Here is a 20,326-nt window from a genome sequence, read left to right as displayed (position 1 = left end):
ACAGTGGACTCAAGACTGGCCACCCTTCAATCTCTGTCAAACACCTCCATGCAACTCATATTCAATGCAATGAAAGATGTTTTGAGAGCCATAGGTACAGGCATTACTGTAAAGAGGCATGCCTGGATGCATTTATGTGATTTCACAGAGCCTTTTGAGGCATCCTTTATTAAGGTTTGACGTTGCTTGGCCCTAAGGTTAAAGACGCACCTTCCAGGCATCAGCAGGATGGGAAAACTCTTTTTGTAGTAAGCATATGGTTTTCTTACCCCCAGAGGACTTTCTCTAGAAGTCAGAAAGGTAACCAGAGTAAAAAGCTGTGGTTTCAGAAGGTCCAAGGGTTTTTTCAGGATTCTTCAGGAGATAGATTTCCCCAAAGGCGTGGGGGTGGGAGTATTCTAATGGTAGACATTGCTCTCATGCCAGAAGAGGCCCACAGAATGAAGGCTTCAGGGGTCCATTCTCTGAGATGCCTTAGCACTCCTGAATGGCTGCATGACTGCTGCACTCTGGAGATAGTTGGGGTGTGCTTGTCTCTGCACCCAGAAACTTGGACATCCATCATCAAAGATGTCTGGGTGCAGACAGTTATGAGAGGGTATTACATTGCCTATCTCTATTCATCCTCACTACACAAGAAACTTCCCAGTGTAACACCATTTCAGAGAAAAGCAGCAGCATTAGAGAGAGAAAAGCTGATAAACAAGCGAGTCATTCAAGAGGCCCCACTAACCTAGCACTGGTCCGAAACTTCTTCAAGATTCTTTTTAGTGCCAAAAGTAGCAGCGCCTTAAGGCCAATTTTAGACATCAGCCACTTGAATCAATATGTCAGGTAAGCAAAGTTCCAGATGGTCATGATACAGTTCACCCTTATTTTTCTAGGGAAAAATGATTGGATGTGCTGGATAGACCTTCAGGATGTGTACAGTCACAGCTTCAGGATGTGTACAGTGACAGCAAAATTGAAGACAGTCCAGGATTATTTCCAGCATCATTTTCAGTTCAAAGCCTTGCCCTTTTGCATCACCACATCCCCCCCCCCCCCCGGGTAGTCACCAAATGCATGGCAGTGGTTGCTGTGCATCTTCTGGGTATTTCCCCTATCTAGACAATTGAATTCTATCATTCCTGCCATTTCTGTGCTAGTTCGGGCCAGAAATTGTTTGCTTCAGCTCTGTTCCCTCCTAGGAATCACAGTTAATCAGGACAAATTACATTTTCCCCAGTACAGGTTCTGGAGTTCATAGGAGCACACTTGGTACAACCATTCAGATTGCAAGGTCATCTGAATATGGGCTGTCCACTCTACGAAGTCAGATGCTACAGCTTCTTTCCCATCAGACACTGCCTGGCAGACACGTTCTTCAACTTTTAGGATCAGTAGCAGGCTCCATTACTTGGGTCCCCTTGGCAAGGTATTATGAGTGTTACAGTGGACAGTAGCGTTTCAGTGTTCCATCAGATCCTAGCCCATGAGATTTCCAATCTACTTAATAAAAATCTCCAGAAAGCTTGTAATTTGGTGGATTCAGTCTCCAGAGGGGTTTCTGGGGTGTCCTTTTGTTCCCTCCTCTTCCAAAGCCTCAGTGAATAGAGATGCTTCCCAGCTATGTTGGGGGGATTACATCTGGAAGTTGGTCCAAGGTACATAATCCCCTTCAGAGGCCAATCTTCACATTAGTGTCTTAGAGATGAGGCCAGTTTTTGTAATGCTGTGGGCTTTTGTCCTTCCTCTAGGAGCGATTTCTATCCAGACCAATGACATGCCAGTAGTCTGATACATTAGTAAACAAGGGAGAACACACTGTTACCCATTTTATCGAAATGTGATGAGTGTATGGCAGTGGGTGCTATCTTCCAACCCCTTTCTGATAGCAACGCACATACTGGGGAAGACCAACAGTGAGCAGATATATTCTGCTACCTCAAGAGTGATCTCTCAATCCAACAGTGGTGACACAGATCTTTTGCTGATAAAAGCCAACTATGCTGTGATCTTTTTGCTTCTCCCAGCAGTTCAAAATGCACAGATTCTTTGCCGTGATCCCATTGGAGGGGGAGTCTCTAAGAGATGCTGTGATTCACGGTTGGCCCCCCAAGTCTGCTACTCGCATTCCCACAAATTCCCCTGATTCCAAAATTTGTGCTGAAATCATTATAACTGAAGATTACGGTCATCCTCATTGCCCCTTTCTGGCCTTGACAGGTGTGGTATCCCTTTCTCTGACCTCATGTGGTACACCCCCCTTTGGGTGCTGGATCTGAATCCAGATCTCCTGTTTCATCCATCTGATATACCTCATCCAGGCATTCAAAACCTACAACAAACCATATGGTCTGTCCACTTCCATTCATGGCTAGTCAGTCCAGGCTTTCCTCTGAAGTGGTCCATATTCTTACTTATTCCCAGACGCTATCCACTATAAAAGTTTACAAAAATAAATGGAAAAGGATTTTCCATTTGGGCTTCTCAGAGAAATGTAGATCCCCTTTCAGCCTGTATATCAGCAGTATTAGATTCCCTTGCTTCCATTTTTTCTAACTGGGATAGTTATTCAGATGTCAAAGTTCCGCTACCAACCACTTCAAAATTCCATATTGGAGGGGTAGGTTGGGTTGCATGTCTAGGCTTATAAAAGCCCTGGTGGTCATTAGCCTAGTATATACCTATGAACTTATGAGAAAGTCACACTTCCTTAGCCTCACTCAAGTTATGTAAAGATTTCATGAGTGGTACCTTCCTTCTTAGACCCCCATTACAAATTTGATTTGTTTTCCAGTGATAGGGCATCTTTCAGTTCTACCAGCCTTTGGAACATCCTTCCATGAGACCACCAAGGAACTAAGTAGCTGGGGACTCTGTTCTTCTAGTTGAAGAATGGACAGAGAAGACAACATCAGATATGAAAATTATGTACTTACATTAACAGGAGTGCTGTGTTGTCTGTTTTCATTCTTCCTCAACTTCCCTCCTCCTTTCTGTGTTCCTTTTCATGGAAATAGTTTTCCTTTGGCTTCCCATTGATACACGATTTCATACTCATGTAGCTCCAGTGCAGATTTTCTCTCCCAGTCTGTCATGTGGTCTTCTGCTACTTTGTCTATAGTAGAGAGTCGATTATCCAAACATTGGTTATCAGAAATGTTAATTATCCGAATGCAGCCTTCCAAAATTTTTGAGTAGGAAAAATCAAAAAGTCTGAATGTCTAAAAGTTATATGTATTCGCTTGTGCATGTTTTTCTGAGCTTGTTGCTTATCTTGTGTGAAAAATATTCTTTATTGTCCACTGGAATCACTGAATGGTTGAAAAGCATGCAGAAAAAACAAGATTTTTGCAGTTTTTTATCCAGTTCAATGTATGTTTGATTATCCGAACAATTTGATTACCTGAACTACCCTAGGCTCCATTTAGTTCGGATAATCGACTCACTACTCTAATATGTATTTGTGTGTGTGTGTGTGTGTGTTTGTATGTGTGTTTGTATGTATGTGTATGTGTGTGTGTGTGTGTATATGTATGTGTGTGTGTGTGTGTGTGTGTGTGTGTGTATACATATATATATATATATATATATATATATATATATATATATATATATATATATATACACACACACACACACATACATACATTTAATTTTTCAGGAATTAAAGGCAAACTAAATCTGAGGTAATGTTTGGGACAGGAGATGCTAATGGGTAAAGGGAGGGGCCTGAGCTACGGAGCTTAAGTCTGGAAAAAGTGGCCAAAGTCAGATCGGAGACCCATCAGTTGAAGAAGGACAGAAACAGGCAATGGCAGATCTGTCGTTATGGTAACTACATAACTTTCAGATATGGATCCATATGGTTTTGTGGAGGGGAGGCAAACATTTGACAATATTAATAGAACAATGATGATACAGAGGAATACAGAATGTAAGAAATTAGTGTTGTTGGTGGGTCTTGATACATAGAAAGCATTCAGCAGTGGACCAGGCAGTGGTATTCTCTTCCTCCTTTGTTATGTATATTATATTTAGAGCCACTGGCAACCAAAAAAAATAAGAGACTTGGAGATTTCAGGATGTAATTGGTATGGTAATCATGAAAAGTTGGCTTTGTTTACAGACAATATTATTTTGTACCTGATAAGACCAGAAGAAGACATCTCAGTGTCATGGACCATTCTGAGACAGTTTCAGGTCTTTTTGAAATATAAAGATAATGAAGATGAAACAAAGGCTATAGCTGTAAACAATGTACCCACACATTAATTGGTTCAGCAATACCCATATGTATGGGGACACTATAAAATGAAGTAATTTAGGAGTATGGATTAAAAAAGATTATTTTATGGAAGCTATGGATATCTGGGAAGAGACTAAACGAAAGATAATGCAAAAGATGAGAAATAGGAAGCTCTTGTTTTTGGATATGGATAGCAAGATACAAGCAGTGAAAATCTTTTTAGTCTCTTTAGTTTTATACACAGGTCAGACATATTTTAATCAAGCAGAGAAAAATTATGGGCAGTAATTAATAGAGTTAAAGGATTTTATCTAGGAGAGGAAGAGGGCAAAGATAGAGTGAGATAAGTTGATCCTTCCAGTAGAACAAAGTAGTTTAAGATTACCTAATCTGAAGAGATATTTTAGAGCATGGTTAAGGCTCACATGCATAACAAGCTATTATTCAAAGTAAGAAGGGATGATGATAAAGCAGGAGGGAACTTAAAAAAATAAGAGGAGATAGTGGAATGTTGGATGCAAATCCTTAAGTAGAATAACAGCAGTCATACAGAAGCCAGCACAGGAATGGGGAAAGGAGATTCTGCCAATAAAGGATGACTGCAGTTAGGGGTACAAAGATTAGGCAAGATGGGGCTGGAATTTACTGGAGGAAACTGACAAAGGAACCAAGGTATTGTGAACAAGTAAGAGAAGGAAAGGTAATAGAATGGGAAAGAAGCCAAGATGACATTTGGACTGCAGGCTAGAGACTGGCTTCCCTAGTAGGGATTGATGTCAAAGGGTAGGCAGGGAGAAAAGGATAGGGGAATCCTAAGTGAAAGCCCTGCTGTGGTAGAGATTTTAGTTGAATCTAGAAAAGAAGATGCTGTTAAAAAGGAATAATTAGTAGGGCATATAAAATATTACACACTTTTTATAAGAATCAGTCAGGGAAGGTTAGAAAAGACTGGGAAAGGAGACTGGATAAGCAACACACAAGGAAACAATGGAAAGACATGTGTGTCTTCCAAATATGCATCAAAGTCTAGCAGGTTTAGAATTTTTGCTTGGAAGTGTTTGCATAGGTATTTTTATACCCCAAGCAGATTCCAAAGAATTCTTCCTCAGGTAGATTCCAAATGTTGGAAGTGTGATAGAGAAGAAAGAGGTAACTGGGAATGTATCTTTTGGGAGTGTAATGAGTTGAAGACTTTAAAAATTCCTTAGAGAGTACTCTATCAGAAATATTGGTTGAGCTAATGGGTGTAACCAGGGAAATTACTTTTTTGAGCTGAGATACAGGATCTTTGTTGCCTACACAAAGTAGCATCTTGTTAAGTTAAATTCGTCTGGCTGCCAAAAAAACAATTACTATAAAATGAAAATCAGTGTCTAAATCAACTGTATTTGAAGTAATGAATATTGTAACAGAGATAAAAGAACTGGAAGTGGGATATTTAGAAAAAAGTAGGCACAAATTGCATGGGAACAGTATACAGAATGTTTAGGAGGATGAGTGAGATTTAAGGGAAAGCATGTATTCATCAGTTTATATAATGTTGGATTGATGATAATTATACAAAATAATATCTATAATGTGTAATGTTTGTACCTGGGTATATGTTAATATGGTTTGTTTTATTTTATGTAAATGTATGTTGTCCTGTGTTTTAAGTGATAATTCAACGAAGGTGTTAAAAAAATTGCTATATTTTGGAGAAAAATACTATTCCAAGAAATTGCCATCTCGGACTTAGTATATTAAGTCCATTTTTTTGGCCATTCAGTATCCATATTTCAGGACTCACTGTAGCAGGTCCTGACATTTCATATGGTTACTGACTTGTATACATCACAGTTCGTTTGCATTGCTGTGATGTTCCTTTCCCATCCTGTGTATATTGCACAAGACTGAATGCAAGAGTACTTTTCATTCTCACTACAGCCCTGTACAGTTCCTAGAATGAGTTTATAAAATGGACCAACACTCCACCACATTACAATACAGCACTGTGATTGGCTGTGACTGACCTTTTGGAGATATCCTTTTTGTTTTAGCTTCACTGTCATCTAATAGTTCAGTAATGTGAGCGTGTTTTATTAATGTTGTTTAAAAATGATATGAAGTAACTAAACATTCAATACTGAAGAACAGAACTATATATTCTTTAAAATCTCACATTTTATCAAAGCTTTACAGAAGTATTCAAGGTATGTATCAGCTAAACCAGACGTCAACTGTCACTTCCTTAATTCAGAAGGCAGAGTGTCCTCGACATCTACCTAGATCCTGCTTTGGGTGAAGGGTTTGAGCATGCTGTGTTCAGAACAAATTGTTTATCCAAATGTGAGATACATTTAACAATAATAGTTCTAAGTTGAGATCCTAAATTTAACAATGATAGTTCTAAGTTGGAATCCCCTTTTAATAGGTTAGTTTGCCATAAACTGAGTGCTCTTTATTGTGTGAGAAACTCTCCTAGAGTTTAAAAATTTTTGATAATCAGTCAGTTATAAAAGCAATCATATTGTCCCCTTCCCTACTCCCAGGTAAACCTTAAATTTTGACACTCTTCTTTCATTCCGCATTCTCCAAGTCATTCACTTCCGTATTAATTGGAATTGCATTTGGACTTCTTTTCCCTGCCTGCATTCAGTGTCATTTAATTCTGTCTCTCAGTACTGGAAGTCTGGGTAACTTGTTGAGTTTGGATTTTTTTTTCCAAATTACATGGCATGGACTATGTCAAAAAGCTCTGCAAGTGCAAGACTTTATTCCCAAAGTGGACACAGACATAACTAACAAAATCCTGCCACCTATATCTGAGCAAACAAGTTTGTGACAAGGCTGCAATGGCATTTAAAGTATACACATAATTTATAGAGGTACCCATTTTTCCACTGTTTACGAATAAAACTCATTCTGTCTGCTGCAGTTGTTTTGTAGAAAGTTTTAGTTTGTTATCTAGTTTCTTTTGTTGCTCTTGTAGTTAGTAGTAGTAATTAACACCTTATGTTTTGTAGTGAAACCTCCTATGAAGCTGTTTTTGGAGAGGTCCGTTTTCTTTTTGTGTGGACTTTAAGTAAACTGGTAACAGGAATTATTTTTTAATTCCAAAAATTACTTATTCAGTTTCAGGAATTGGAAAGACTGCAGTGGAACTTTCAGTTGTCTCTGTAAGTGGATAATGTTTTTTTTTCTGTTGTTGTTGTACCATGAAATAACATATAAGACCACAATACTCGTGTGTTTTTATGTGTGTTTTAATCTAAGAAGACTTCCTCCCCAGTACATTGTGCCCCATAGTATGATTTCGTGTCATCTTTCCATTTCTTTCAGTATTCTCTTTCCAAAGACCTAGAATGGCAGTACCCTGGATTAGGGATTTCTTTGAGCGTCTCTGAAACATTGAGATCAAACGTTTTCCTCTGACTTCTTTTTCTTTTTGTTAGCTGCAAGCTTCTAAGCAGATATTCAGAAACAGTGGGCAAATGGGGACATTTATAAATCATGTAAATACTTTAAACGTTGGTGCAACCTTCTTACCAACATATTTTCTCAGATATAGGTGGCAGGATTTTGATAGTTATGCCTCTGCCCATTTATGTGGGAATAAAGCCTTGTAGTTAGAGACCTTCTTGACATTGGAAACAGGAAAGCTAAAATCATGTGCAGAAGAATGTAGAATCGGATGCATACTAAAAACAGAAGAAATACTGAAGTCATGATTTTCTTATATGGGGTACTCAAAGGTTTGGAATAAAGGAAATGAAAGTCATTCTTTGATATGAAGAACTGTTGCTCCTAGTTGCTCTTTCACAGTGTGGCTATTTCATTTTATTTTATTTTCTCTTACTTTATTTTAGCACTGTTCCTTTGGGTCCTGATCAAATCCTACTCAGAGGAGCTCAGCTACGAAATACTCAATGGGTTCATGGAATAGTGGTTTACACTGGACATGATACCAAGCTTATGCAGGTACAGTTTGTCTTAGCTGCACTATTTATTTGAATTAACTCTTTCTTATATTTGAGTACTCCTATTTAAATGCAAGTCTTTGTATGGAAAGGGCTGCAGTGAGCTTTAACAACTATTCATATGAATTTCTGAACTTCTGAATATTTGGAAAATATTTGCATTTTTTGTTGTTGCATGTGGCTAATTGTAACCTAAAAAATCAAAATGACAATTTAAATAAATCAGATTTTTGCTCCTTTTTCTGGTGACATGAAATTTTGGTTCACTCTTTTCATTGTCCCATTGTATATGACTGCTGAGCTCGTGTTGGCATTTTAACTACATTGCAGAACTCTGTAGAGCTAAAGTGTAGTTACATTACTTATAAGATAATCCTAAGCATATCTCATGTTTGCAGCCTAGCCTATAGCACACATTTTCTCACTAGTCAAGTAGTGATGTATAATAAACTGTCTTACTTGTGGTCACTGTCAGACTACCACAAAATAACAGGAATTGCATTATATCGCATCACAGTTTATTCAGTGTTTTCTCAGGAATCAGTAAATCATCAGACCTTCAGGGAAGGATATTTGATTATGGCATATTATTTGAAACTGCTGTATCTTCATTGTCACACATCATTCACATGTATAAAGAAGATGTAATAACAGCTCATTTTGGTTTACTCTTCAAGTCAATATTTGGTTTTATATTACTTACTCGAACTTTCACCTAAGTGTCGAACATCTTCTTCAGTGAACGACCACATGATCGATTTCTTTCCAAGGGAAAGAAACCGATTGGCCGTTGTTTGAAATCTGCCCTTTTTCCCACTGTAGTGCGATCTCGGAGTTAGTATATTTAGTTAGGGGGGTGTGGGGAGCACAGCCCCCCCACATTGGAGGGTGTGGGGGGATGAAGCCCCCCACTTCATAGTGTTTGTTAAATTATGTTGTTTGTACTTGGGCTACTGTTTTCTTTCCCTTGGAAAGAAATCGATGATGTGGCTATTCGATGAAGAGGACGTTCAACACTTAGGTTTCGATGGAAGGGTACTCGACATTGACAGTTTTAGTAAGTAATACAGACTCCAGTATTTCATGGTTTCAAACTCCTTCTCTGAGTGGTCTTGCTCCTGTAACTCACAGTAGGCATAGACAGAATCAAAACAAAGTAAAGGCTCGGTATTTTAGTTGTAATTGAAGATATAGCTGCAAACATACCTCTCAACCTCTAGGAGCAGGAAAGCTGGAAAAAGCCATAAATAATGGAAGAAGAAATACCCAAAAATAAGGACACTTTTTAAGTATTGCTCTTACAAGCTTAGAAAGTTGATATAACATGTTTTGCATTATTATGAATTTTCTGAAGAGTATGAAGTCTATAACTCAAATGTCTGCCATTTTCAGACTTCATTCTTCAATGATTTACCAATGACTTGCCAGAAAACCACAATTGCATGAGAAACAGACTAAAATATGAGACAAAAATCTGGATATTCTGCAAAAATCTGTACAGTTGAGAGATATGGAATATGATGCTATTATAACCCCTGCTTTTGTCATCCAGAACCACTGCATTCATTCTAACCAGGAAAAATTATTGCAGAAAATTTCATTGAATATGCACTAGAAAAAAATAAATAAAGAAAGAAAATAAACTTGCAGAACCTGAGGCCCCAAAAGAATAAACTATATGGAATGTTGTTCCAAAAGAGAAAAATAGGTACTGTTTGTAAAAGTAATGTGCCATGCAGCAGAACTGGCATGTTGGAGAATAGCATAACTAAGTAATTTGCAGTTGATAAATGGTACACTTTAAGGTAAGACATTTTATGTAGTCTTACTCCCTTGAATAGCCATAGTAGTCTGTGTATGGAATACAGTTACAAATGACCCCCTGATTAGATCATGTACGATTCAAGAACACAGCAGGTTTGGTGTAATGACTAGTCCCAGCAGGTTACCCTGTGGAATTCCAGACACACTGTCGATTGGTATTGTACTTAGCAGAGCAGCAACCCTCCTTCCATGCTAATGTGTTGTTCATCCTACGTAACTGAGCAGTCTGATGCTGTTTAAATTATGCATACACATGCATGTACTCACACACACACATACTGCATTGTATGGTGGGAAAACTCTACTGATGATTGAATTTTCTGTAATGCAGACAATCTGCTACCGTAACCTCACTTTATTCCCACACATTGATGCTGAAGAGCTCCCACACAGCACTAGATCCCCTCATTACCTTGTTGTGGTGACTCTAGCTTCACTTTTATGCATAATGCGCAAAAAATAATGAATCACTGGTAAACATGATGGCAAACTACAATACAACTCTGTCAGTATTCTGTCAAGCTGTAAAATAAATGTGATCTAACACTTCCAGCCTGTCTTTAAAAAGCAGAAAGCTTATTTAATAGTTTGGTCAAAATCTGTTCTGATAAGATAGCCATCTTGGCTCTTATACTCAAACAAGTTGATGCTGAATGTTTATAGTAGTATTGGCTGTTATGTGACTTTAAGAGAGTTTAGCACAGTGGGGTATGTGTGTTATGTGAAAGTGCAAGCCTTTCATTCTGTAGTAATAGACTGTGATGTTGCTAGGCCCTTCCTGTGTGCATGCTTTCTTCATTTGCTTATCCTGTACTTTCTGTAATAGCTATTTTAAATTACAGATGCAACTAGGTTCTTAAAGATTTTTACACTGATTGACACCATCAGTTGTATTTCAGTTGTAGTCATGTAGACTGTCTACTTCCTGTGTCTCACATACATGTTCAGCCACAGCAGTGTGAAAATCTTTGTAACTCAACAGAGAAACGTTTGAACAGTTTGTTTTTACAGCTTTGAAGGTTCAATAAAAAACTACTTCCCTTCATACCTCTCAACCTCTTAGAGCAAGAAATCTGGACACAGCCATCAATAATGCGGGGACAAATGCTCAAAAATAGGGACACTTTTTAAATATTATGCATACAAACTTAGAAAATTGATAGACTAACAGGTTTTGCATTAGCATGAATTTTCTGAATGATGTGAAGTCTGAAACTTAAATGTCTGTCACTATTTTCTGACTTTAACCCTCAAAGATTTGCCAGTGATTTTCCAGAAAAACACAATTTTATGCATAATGGACTAAAAATATGGGGCAAAAATCTGGACATTCTGCGAAAACCTGTACAGTTGAGCGTTATGCTTCCCTTTTATTATTTACTGTTAAAGTCTTGCTGTCACACATTTTGGTTTTATTCTATGAGACCAGAAGATTGCTCTGTAAACCATTTTTTTCTTTGGCTGATATATCTTCTCCGCAGCCACCAGCTATTTTAAATCTACATGGAAGCCTTTCTGAAAACTAAAATCTGTGTATTCAACATTCTGAGCAGCTCCCCACTGTGGGTGTACTTGATTACAAACTAGAACACATCCAACATGCAGTGTTCCTTCATTTTGCAGAGGAAGATCAAATCAAAGCATTTAGTGTTTTATGTAACTTGTTTAACATTACAGAGGATGTGAGAGTCAAGACTTATGTATTAAAAGTAACATATAAAGGACATTGTGAGCCAAAGAAGAATTTACTGTATGTCAAGCATTTATTTTTCACTAGAAGTCAAGGGCTTTAAGAATCGATGGATGGACAACTTGACTTATCTTAAATACATGGAGCAATACTGAGTGTGGTAGTTTACGTGAAACTGCAGTCAGAGGCAGGATTATTTGTGAAATCAGAAGTGATCATGTCAGAAGTGGACTGTTAAGGGAAGCAGATCCAGCACTGGAGCAAACCTCTGATGTGTACAGAGCAACTGAATGTTTGACTGTTTATTTATTTTATTTTATTTTATTTTACATTTGTTGACCGGACTGTTCAGCTCAGAAGTATGATAGAAGAGCTTGCTATGCATAAAATAAAAGGTATGAGTGAGAAGCTTAACAGGATAAAGTTTAAATAATAAAAAAAAGGCTTATGTTGCATGTAACGCCCAGGGCCCCCAGGAAGTCAGTACAAAACAAACTCAACAGGTGTCAAAGTCTGTGTTTGTTTTAGACTACCTGACTTCCTGGGCGCCTGGAAATTACTCTATGTGAGCCTGTTGTTTTCTTTTGTCTGAGTTAAGTGTGAGAGTGATGGTAACTACATGGAAGACAAGGTGGTATCCATTAATGAATTAACAGTCAAAGATTATACCCATTGCAAGCAATGTGGCATGAGAATGACATTGCAGGACTTTTAATATAATATGTTGACTTTGAAGAATGTGTGTTCATTTTGTAAGAGCATCTGAAAGAGTGAAATTAAGTGATGCAGCAGATTGTAAAATGCTGTAGACACTAATTTGCAGAACAAACCAGAAACGACTTATCAGTGCAGTAGAAGTGCATACTGTGAATGCAATGAATATGTATCAAATACTGGTATTGCTAATGGAAACAGCAAAGCTGGTGATAAAAGGCATATTTTTAACATTTAAATTAGTCTTAATGGTTGAATGCAATATCTTGTTTGAAACTACATTCACATCTTTGACTGTTATCTACAGTTGCCATGCTTACCTATGTCTTATTTTTGGCACATTTTAAAGTCTGTTGGTCAAGTTTGTCTAATCTGGTTGTATAAATTTAAGAAGTATAAGCTGTTGTTTCATATTGCATCACTTCAAGCTAATTTAAAGCAACCTAATATTTTAGGCTGTGGTATAATGTGAAGAGCTTGGTGCGACTGAAGTATGCAAAATAACCATTTTAAATACAAAAAGCAGTGCTAGCAGCATGACAGCATTTATTCTGATAGTGCTGCACAGTCATGAAAAACATTAGAACTACCCAGCAGGAATGTTTTGAACAGTCAGATGGTATTTGTGATGCCAAAATGCATGAAGTGAATGCTAAAATTAATTACTCTGATAATACAGCCAATGACTTAGACAGTAGCAGTAATAAGGTGTGACTGGCACTTTATTACAAGTGCCAAAACATAAGGCATAAGGCATAAAGTAACAAAAAGCACAAGCAGTTACAGTCATTTGCACTACACAAACATGATTAAATGTTTGAAAAAATACTGATTTGTTTGAAGACTTGAATTATTATCAAGGTGAATGTCAAATTGAGACCGAGCAAGAACTGAAATGCATGGAAGGTATGGGGGTCTAGAAAATGGTGACAATAGTGACATGTAAAAAGTTAAGGATTTGCATAGATCCTTAAGATGTAAATAAGTGGACTGGATTTATTTGCAACACACTCCACTTCAGACAGTAAGAAATAGTAGTAGAAACCATGGCAAATTCATTTTTTGTACTTTAAGCTTACAAAGGGCTTGTGTAAGTCAGTCTGGTTGAACTTAGTTTCAAGTTGTGCATGCTCCATACACTTATAGGAAAATTCAGATTTTGAAGATGTCATTTGAAATTTTGTCACCTCCAGAATGGTGCAGTGTACATTTTGATGATGATTTAGTCTGGGATACAACAAAACTGAAACATGATTTTCTTTCTGTTAAGCTACTTGATAGGCTGAGATAAAGTTTAAAGCTGAAAAGAAGAAACTGCCAAATATATGTAACTTCACTCAAGTGAATGGGCTGCATTTTATCATTAGAAGGGCTTAAACCAGATTTGTATAAAGTGAGGGCAGCCATTAATAACAAGATCACATAAAGCAGGTATAATGCACATCCCAGGTATGGTACTGTACCCTGTCTAAGTTATTTATTTATTTTACATTTGTTTACCAGGATAGTCCCACTGGATACATGTCCATTTTCAGCGGAGGCCCGGGGAGGAAAGCTCCACATAGACAAACTTACATAAATTACACAGAAGTTAGCAAACAATTATAAAAACAAAGTGATTATATACAGTGGCTTAGCAGTGTTCCCTAGTAGGGACTCACAATTCTTATGGACAGGCACAATTAAAAGTAAGATACATCAGATTGGAAGCAGAGCTTGGTGACGTAGTTCAAGTTGTGATAATTACAGAATATGCTTTTAGTTTATAACTTAATCAGGGTTGGTACATGGGCAAAGCCAATTCACTTTGAGATACTGTTTGAGGTTTTTTTTGAAGAGACTTTTGGAAGATTGTAGGGTTATATAGTTTGGCAATGAATTCCAGGTTTTGCCAATGAAGTTGGCAAACAGGGATTCACCAGCAGAGTTATTAGCTTTGTGGGTTTGGGCCAGTAGTTTATCAGCTGACTGTAGGGATCTTAGGTTGCTATATGGCTTAATAATATTTTTAAGTGAGGGGTTATCCTCAGGGTTGTACAAAATTTTGTGCGCTATTAAGAGTTGATTGAATTGAATTAAGCTGGGCAGTTCTAGTCACTCTAGTTGTTTAAGGTTGTGGCAGTGGTGGGTTCTATAGGTGGAGCCAGTGGCGAATCTGGCAATATGATTGTAGCTAATGGGCAGCTTACCTAGTTTGGATTTGTTGAGGTTTGAGAGTACAGGTAAGGCATATAAAAGAGTAGAGAGTAGGTATGATTGGGCGATTGCAGTTCTAGCCAGTGGGGTTAAAAATGTCTTGTTTCTGTACAGTGATCCAAGCTTCTTATTGATGGTCTGTAAGGTTTTGTTGACCTGTAGGTCAAATTTGAGATTATTCTCTATGATAACCCCTAGCAGTTTGGTGTGATTATCTGGGGAAATAGTGGTACCATTGTTAGATGTGACAGAGAATGAAAGTGTAGTGGAGCTACTAGTGGGGGTTCAGAAGTAGGCATTGGTTGGTGAGCCAGTTTTCGATAGTGCTAAATGTATTTTGGATTAAAGTTTGCAGTTCGGATCGGGAGGTGGCTGAGCAGATCTGAGTAGAATAATCTGCATATTGAATGCAGGTAGCTTTAGGGATAGCAGTGTGAAGGTTGTTGATAAAAATAGAGAAGAGTAATGGACCTAGTATGGACCCTAAAATAGAGAAGAGTAATGGACCTAGTATGGACCCTTGAGGGACACCAAGTGTGAGAGGTAGCTGGCTGGAGAGTTTGCCCTGCCATAGTACCGCCTGTTGTCTACCAATCAGGTCGGACTGGAACCACTGGATAGCAGGCTTGTTGAGGGAAATAGATTTTAGTGAAAGAATGAGAAGTTCATGGTTGACCATGTCAAAGGCTTTTGATAGGTCAAGAAAGAGGGCGGAAGTTAGCCTGTTGTCATTCCTGTTTTGGTTTATGGCAGTAGTAAATGAAAGGAGGGCTGAGGTGGTGCTGTGGTATGGCCTGAAACCATGCTGGGAGTGGGATAATAAGTTATTCTGTGTAAGGTATTACATTAGTTGTTTGTGTACACATTTCTCCATTATTTTGGCTAGTGGAGAAAGAATGGCAATGGGTCTATAGTTGGATATGTCTGAGGAGCTACCACCTTTATAGAGTGGGATGACGTGAGATATTTTCCAGAGGGAGGGGATAGCGTTTTCGGATAAGGTTCTGTTGAGGATAGATATGGGATATGCAATGGCATCTGCAGCTATTTGTATGTACTCTGCAGGGAAAAGGTTAGCAGCGAGGGTGGTAGTTTTAGTTTTTTTTAGAAGTGTTTTGATAAAACTAGTGGATATTGGTTGTGAGCTAAATTCGGGGTGATTATTGGGTAGAGTAGGCGTGTGGTTTAAGTTAGAGGGGATTAGTTGATTTGCTAGGGATTGGATTGTTTCAGTGAAAAAGTTATTACATGCACTAGCTATGGTCTCTGAGGAACTATGGGTGTAGTTAGCCGGGGTTGGGGTGGTAGAATGACCTGGATAAAGTAATTGATTTAAGCCTGCCCAGAACTTTTGAGGGTTGTTATGGTGTTTTTGTAGGAGATTTTGGTAGAGACTTTTTTATCCAGTAAAATAGATTTTTTTGTATCATTCCTGAGTTGATATTTTAGATGGTCAAGTGGGGCTTTAGTTGTTCTCCAGCTGGCCCAGGCTCTGTTTCTAGTTTTGATTTTAGCTTTGGTATCTTTTGTGAGCCATGGTGCTGTATTGGATCTAGTTTTTATTGTACCTGCTCGAGAATGGGAATCAAGGATACTTAGGAATTTCGTGTTAAAGTGATCTATGGCCTCCTCTAATGTTAGATTTTTTTAGTTTTGACCAGTCAACTGCTTTTAATTCATTTTGGAATATAGCAGCATCAAAGTTTTTCCTGTTTCTAACTGTTTTATATTTGGGCTGGTGAGGGTTTCCTGCCTTATGTTTTATGATATAGGTTAGACAATGGTTGCTGAGGTCATCAGGGAGAGTACCAGCTGTGTACAGTTGGGGTTGGTTATTAACTAGGATCCAGTCTAGGATACTTTCCCTGTTGGTTGGTTTGTTTATCCTAGTGGGAGAGATTATGGTCTGTTTAGACCCAGATAAGTTTATATGGGTGAGGGGGGGTCAGAGGAGCAGAGGTGCCAGTCGGTGTTAAAATCACCAAGAACTATGGTTTCTTGGGGATAGGTCATGGATAACCAGTAAAGGAGATCTTCTAGGGTATTTAATTTGTTGCCTGGCGGAATGTATGCACAGATGATGTTCAAGTGTGTGTTTTGGTTAATCTGTAGCTTGGTTATGAGGAGTTCCATGTTATTGAATTGGGGAGGATGAATGGTGTCTCTATTAACAGTTAGAGTATTTTTGTAAAGGACTGCTATCCTACCTCCTTTCCTTGTAGCACGATATAACTGGTGAATATTGTATCCTGGAGGTAGTATCTCATTGTCAGTAGTACTGGGTTTTAGCCAGGTTTCCGTAAGATACATAATGTCTGGGGAGTGGGTTGTTAGAAGGGCGTGTAGGTTGGGAATCTTATTGTTAATACTTCTAATATTTAGTTGAAATGCTAGGAGGGAACTAGTGGGAGTATTCATGGGTAGCTTGACTGTGGGGGTTGTGGTAGGGGAGTGGAGGTTATTGGGTGTAGGTGGGCCAGGGTTGGGATGAATGTCTCCGTGTGTTATAAGGTTATAGTCACAGCATATTCTGAGATTTAGGAGTTTGTTTATAAGTTTTATATAGTCTTTAGGATTATGTTTTGTGGCTGTACAGGGGTGGTATTTTATAGAGGGTGGTATATTCGGTGTGCTGTGGATGGTAAAGTGTTTGGTGTTATGTGTGAAGTCATGGGTGTCTGACAATTTGGGTAGTGAATACCACGGTCAAGTGTTTGTTAGTAGGCAGTTAGATGGTAAAATAGAAACAGTATAGGCATTTGAGTAATTAGTATTTTATTTTTGCTTGTTTGCATTTTGTTAAGGGGTGGACCGAATTTTGATGGCTGACTGTGCTAACAGAGTGTGGAAGAATGGGAGAGAAGGAAATGGGTTAAGGGGACAGGGTTGCTCAATGATGTGTGAGGTGCCGATTGGTTCTTGGCAGGAGGGGAGTGGCAAGAGAGTGGCAAAGTCTGGTTTAAATTTAGCACTAGTGGGGGGTGGGTAGAATTTGGGGGCAGGGAGCGGGGCTAACACTGACTCTGAGAGTTACCTTGGGCTTTTGGTTTGGTTTGTATGATTGTATGTAAGCAATGATGTGAGAGTGTTCAATCTCGCCTTTGTTCTTCTTACATGGGTTGGCGGATCCTCCTCGGCTCCCGGCCGCCCGCTCTGCAAGCTCTGAGAAGAGAAAGAAGCTCGGGGACATCTAATACCCTGATCCTCTCTGCGCTCCTCAGATCTGCATGCTTTGCGCTGGTGCTGCTCGCTGGGCCTGCCTCGAGTTTTTTCGATTTTTTTGCTTAATTTAGTTAACATTTGGTTAAAAACTTTTTTTTAGATCTAGTTATTGTGATAGTTTAGTGTATGGTGTGTGTATGTGTGAACTGAGACAGCGTATTAACTATAACTTTTTAACTTAGTAATAACTTTTATAGAGTATTACCTTCTACCCTACCTACTTGGATTAAATTGACCGGATCTACATTTTCTACCTTGACCCACTGTTTGTCTGTTTTCTTTGTTTGGTGACTTGACTACTTGACTGTTGAGACGTTATGTCAAAAGGAAGTATGTCTGAACACGTCAGTGTGCAGTTGTGTGTGGCATAGCCGATTACACACCCAACTTACAGTTCCTGTGTCTCTCCACGCCCTCCTGCTACTGTCACTGTTCTGTTGTCGCACTTGAGGGGTGGGAGGGTCGCGAATAGACGAACAAACTGATGGAACTGTGTTGTTGAAACCCTCTTTCCAACCCTCTCTTAATGTGGACAGGCATCCAAATCCTGGATCCCGTCGAAGGCATTGAATCCAAGTCCAACTGCAAAATATTGAATGAGGCTCCGAGCTCCGACCCACAGACCTTGGAGGCAGAGTGTGTTCAACCTGCAGGTGTTCAGCTGGAGGCAGTTTCCGAACGGTAAGTATCTCCGACTCTACAGTGAGGTCGGCTCCGTGGTGATCCTCCAGCCGACTCGTCCTTCGACTTTCCGATTGAGCCCATCTGACACGGTGTGGTGCAGAAGAACGACTTGAACTCTCACCCACCCCAGAAACTTATCTCGGTCTCCTCTCAGTTGATGTCGGGAGCCTTGAATGCTCTGACTATCTCTGTTGTCTCACCCTCGAGACCTGTCCAGTCTTGGGCCGGAACTGATGAACTGGATGATTGTGGGCCCACCGCCAGAGAAGGCAAGTCCTCACGTCGGCACTGTTCACCACCCCATCGACTCGATCGACTGAGTGCTTCCGGGGTCTCGATCCCATCCGGTTTTGGGGGACGAAGAGAGTCGGACCCGATGTTTGATTCGGCGCTCCCCTCGGCGGCCTCGGGATCGTTCCCGTTCTCATGCAGGGGCGGTCCCCTTCGCGGTTCGACTCGGGTTCCCTTCTTTTCGAGGTTGAGATACCTGATACCTCGACTACCTGATCGGCCCAGGACCTCATGACCCAAAGTTGTGCCAGACTCCCACACACCACATCAGCCCTACAGCTTCCCCAGACACAAAATCCACGTATGCTCAAGCACACCCTCTGCCACGCCCTCAGTGAGTTGGAGTGTCTCTCCCACCCCTGGAGGTGCCCCTCTTCTCGAGCTAACCCGCTCCCCCACAGAGATCCTTGGAGGAAAAAAGATTAAATCTGAGACTGACTTGGATTCTCAAGAAAGAATCCTGAGAGTCGATACTGGCCCTATGAGACTTTCAGAGATTGTGAGTCACTTTGAGAGATTGGAGATTTCTGACCCTAAGGAATCCCTGGTGAGAGGTGACTTAGCTGACTCCCCTTCTGAGATAAGTCCTCCTGGCTGAAAGCCTTCCTCCTCCGCCCTTCCTCCTCCTCGGAGTCCTCCATGTCGATGAGTTGCTCTGTTAAGTTCCTTTCGCCACCCTGGAGACCCACCTGAGTCGCAGTGGAACCACGACTAGGAAAGGATACCCAGGAAGTTCGGCACCTGCCTGGGACAAGGCAGGCCTCACCAAGGTTGGCAGGGACCGCCTACCAAGGCAGCCGTCCCACGAAAGGGGATCGGAGATAACACCATCTGGTCCATCCAGGACGAATCACTCTGGGACCATTTTTTCCTCTGGAGCGCCATTCACTTTCTCCGGCTTTTCTATGAACTGCTGAACTATTTGAGCGATACACTGCGATTACCTCAGGATCTAATGATTTACCACTCCACAGATTACCAGATCAAAGAAACAGAGAGATCCCAGGCCAGAGAATGTTACAGGCGCATCTCTCAACCCTTACATGATATGTAAACTGGAGTCCGCAGTGCTGATAGTATCATGGCGTGATTGTATGGAGTAGGCGAATGACTTCATGATTGCTCTTTTATGTTCGTTCATGATCGCTTATATTCGTTCTTTTCTTGATCAAGTCTTCTCTACCACGCCCTGTGGTTGATGAAGCCACAGACCCTTGTCAAAGTTTTGGGATCTTACCGACTCTGTTACCACCCCGACTCTGTCTGCTGTCAGAGACGTTTTCCACTGTGGGACCCACCCCAAAGACAGCGTGGGTGGGGTCCGTTCCACCCGGGAGGGGTGATGTGCACACAAAGAGGTGAGTGGGGGGCAGGAACAAGGAAAAAGCAGGCCCCTGGAGGGCAGCCATAAAAACCACAGAGATCTCCTGAGGGCCCCGGCGAGCCTTAACCTCCCTGGCAGGAGGGTCCATAACTCCTGGAGGAGGGCCGACTGTCAACCTCACTTCTATA

General features: G+C 40.0%; 1 protein-coding gene across 3 annotated transcripts in view; it reads left to right on the top strand.

Annotated features, from left to right (window-relative positions):
• ATP8A1 (ATPase phospholipid transporting 8A1) overlaps nucleotides 1–20,326 on the top strand; it is a 3,191,789-nt gene that overhangs the window by 1,109,745 nt on the left and 2,061,718 nt on the right. For all 3 annotated transcript variants that reach the window (XM_044061519.1, XM_044061518.1, XM_044061517.1), the window contains exon 10: nucleotides 8,083–8,194. In XM_044061519.1, coding sequence (XP_043917454.1) covers nucleotides 8,083–8,194 — 112 coding nt within the window. The remainder of the gene's footprint in view (nucleotides 1–8,082; nucleotides 8,195–20,326) is intronic.

Source organism: Protopterus annectens, chromosome 2.part0 (assembly GCF_019279795.1).
Source record: "Protopterus annectens isolate FY-2018-M chromosome 2.part0, PAN1.0, whole genome shotgun sequence".
Classification (NCBI taxonomy): Eukaryota; Metazoa; Chordata; order Ceratodontiformes; family Protopteridae; genus Protopterus; species Protopterus annectens.
Note: the sequence above shows the minus strand (reverse complement) of the source record. Positions and strands in the feature narration are given on the sequence as shown.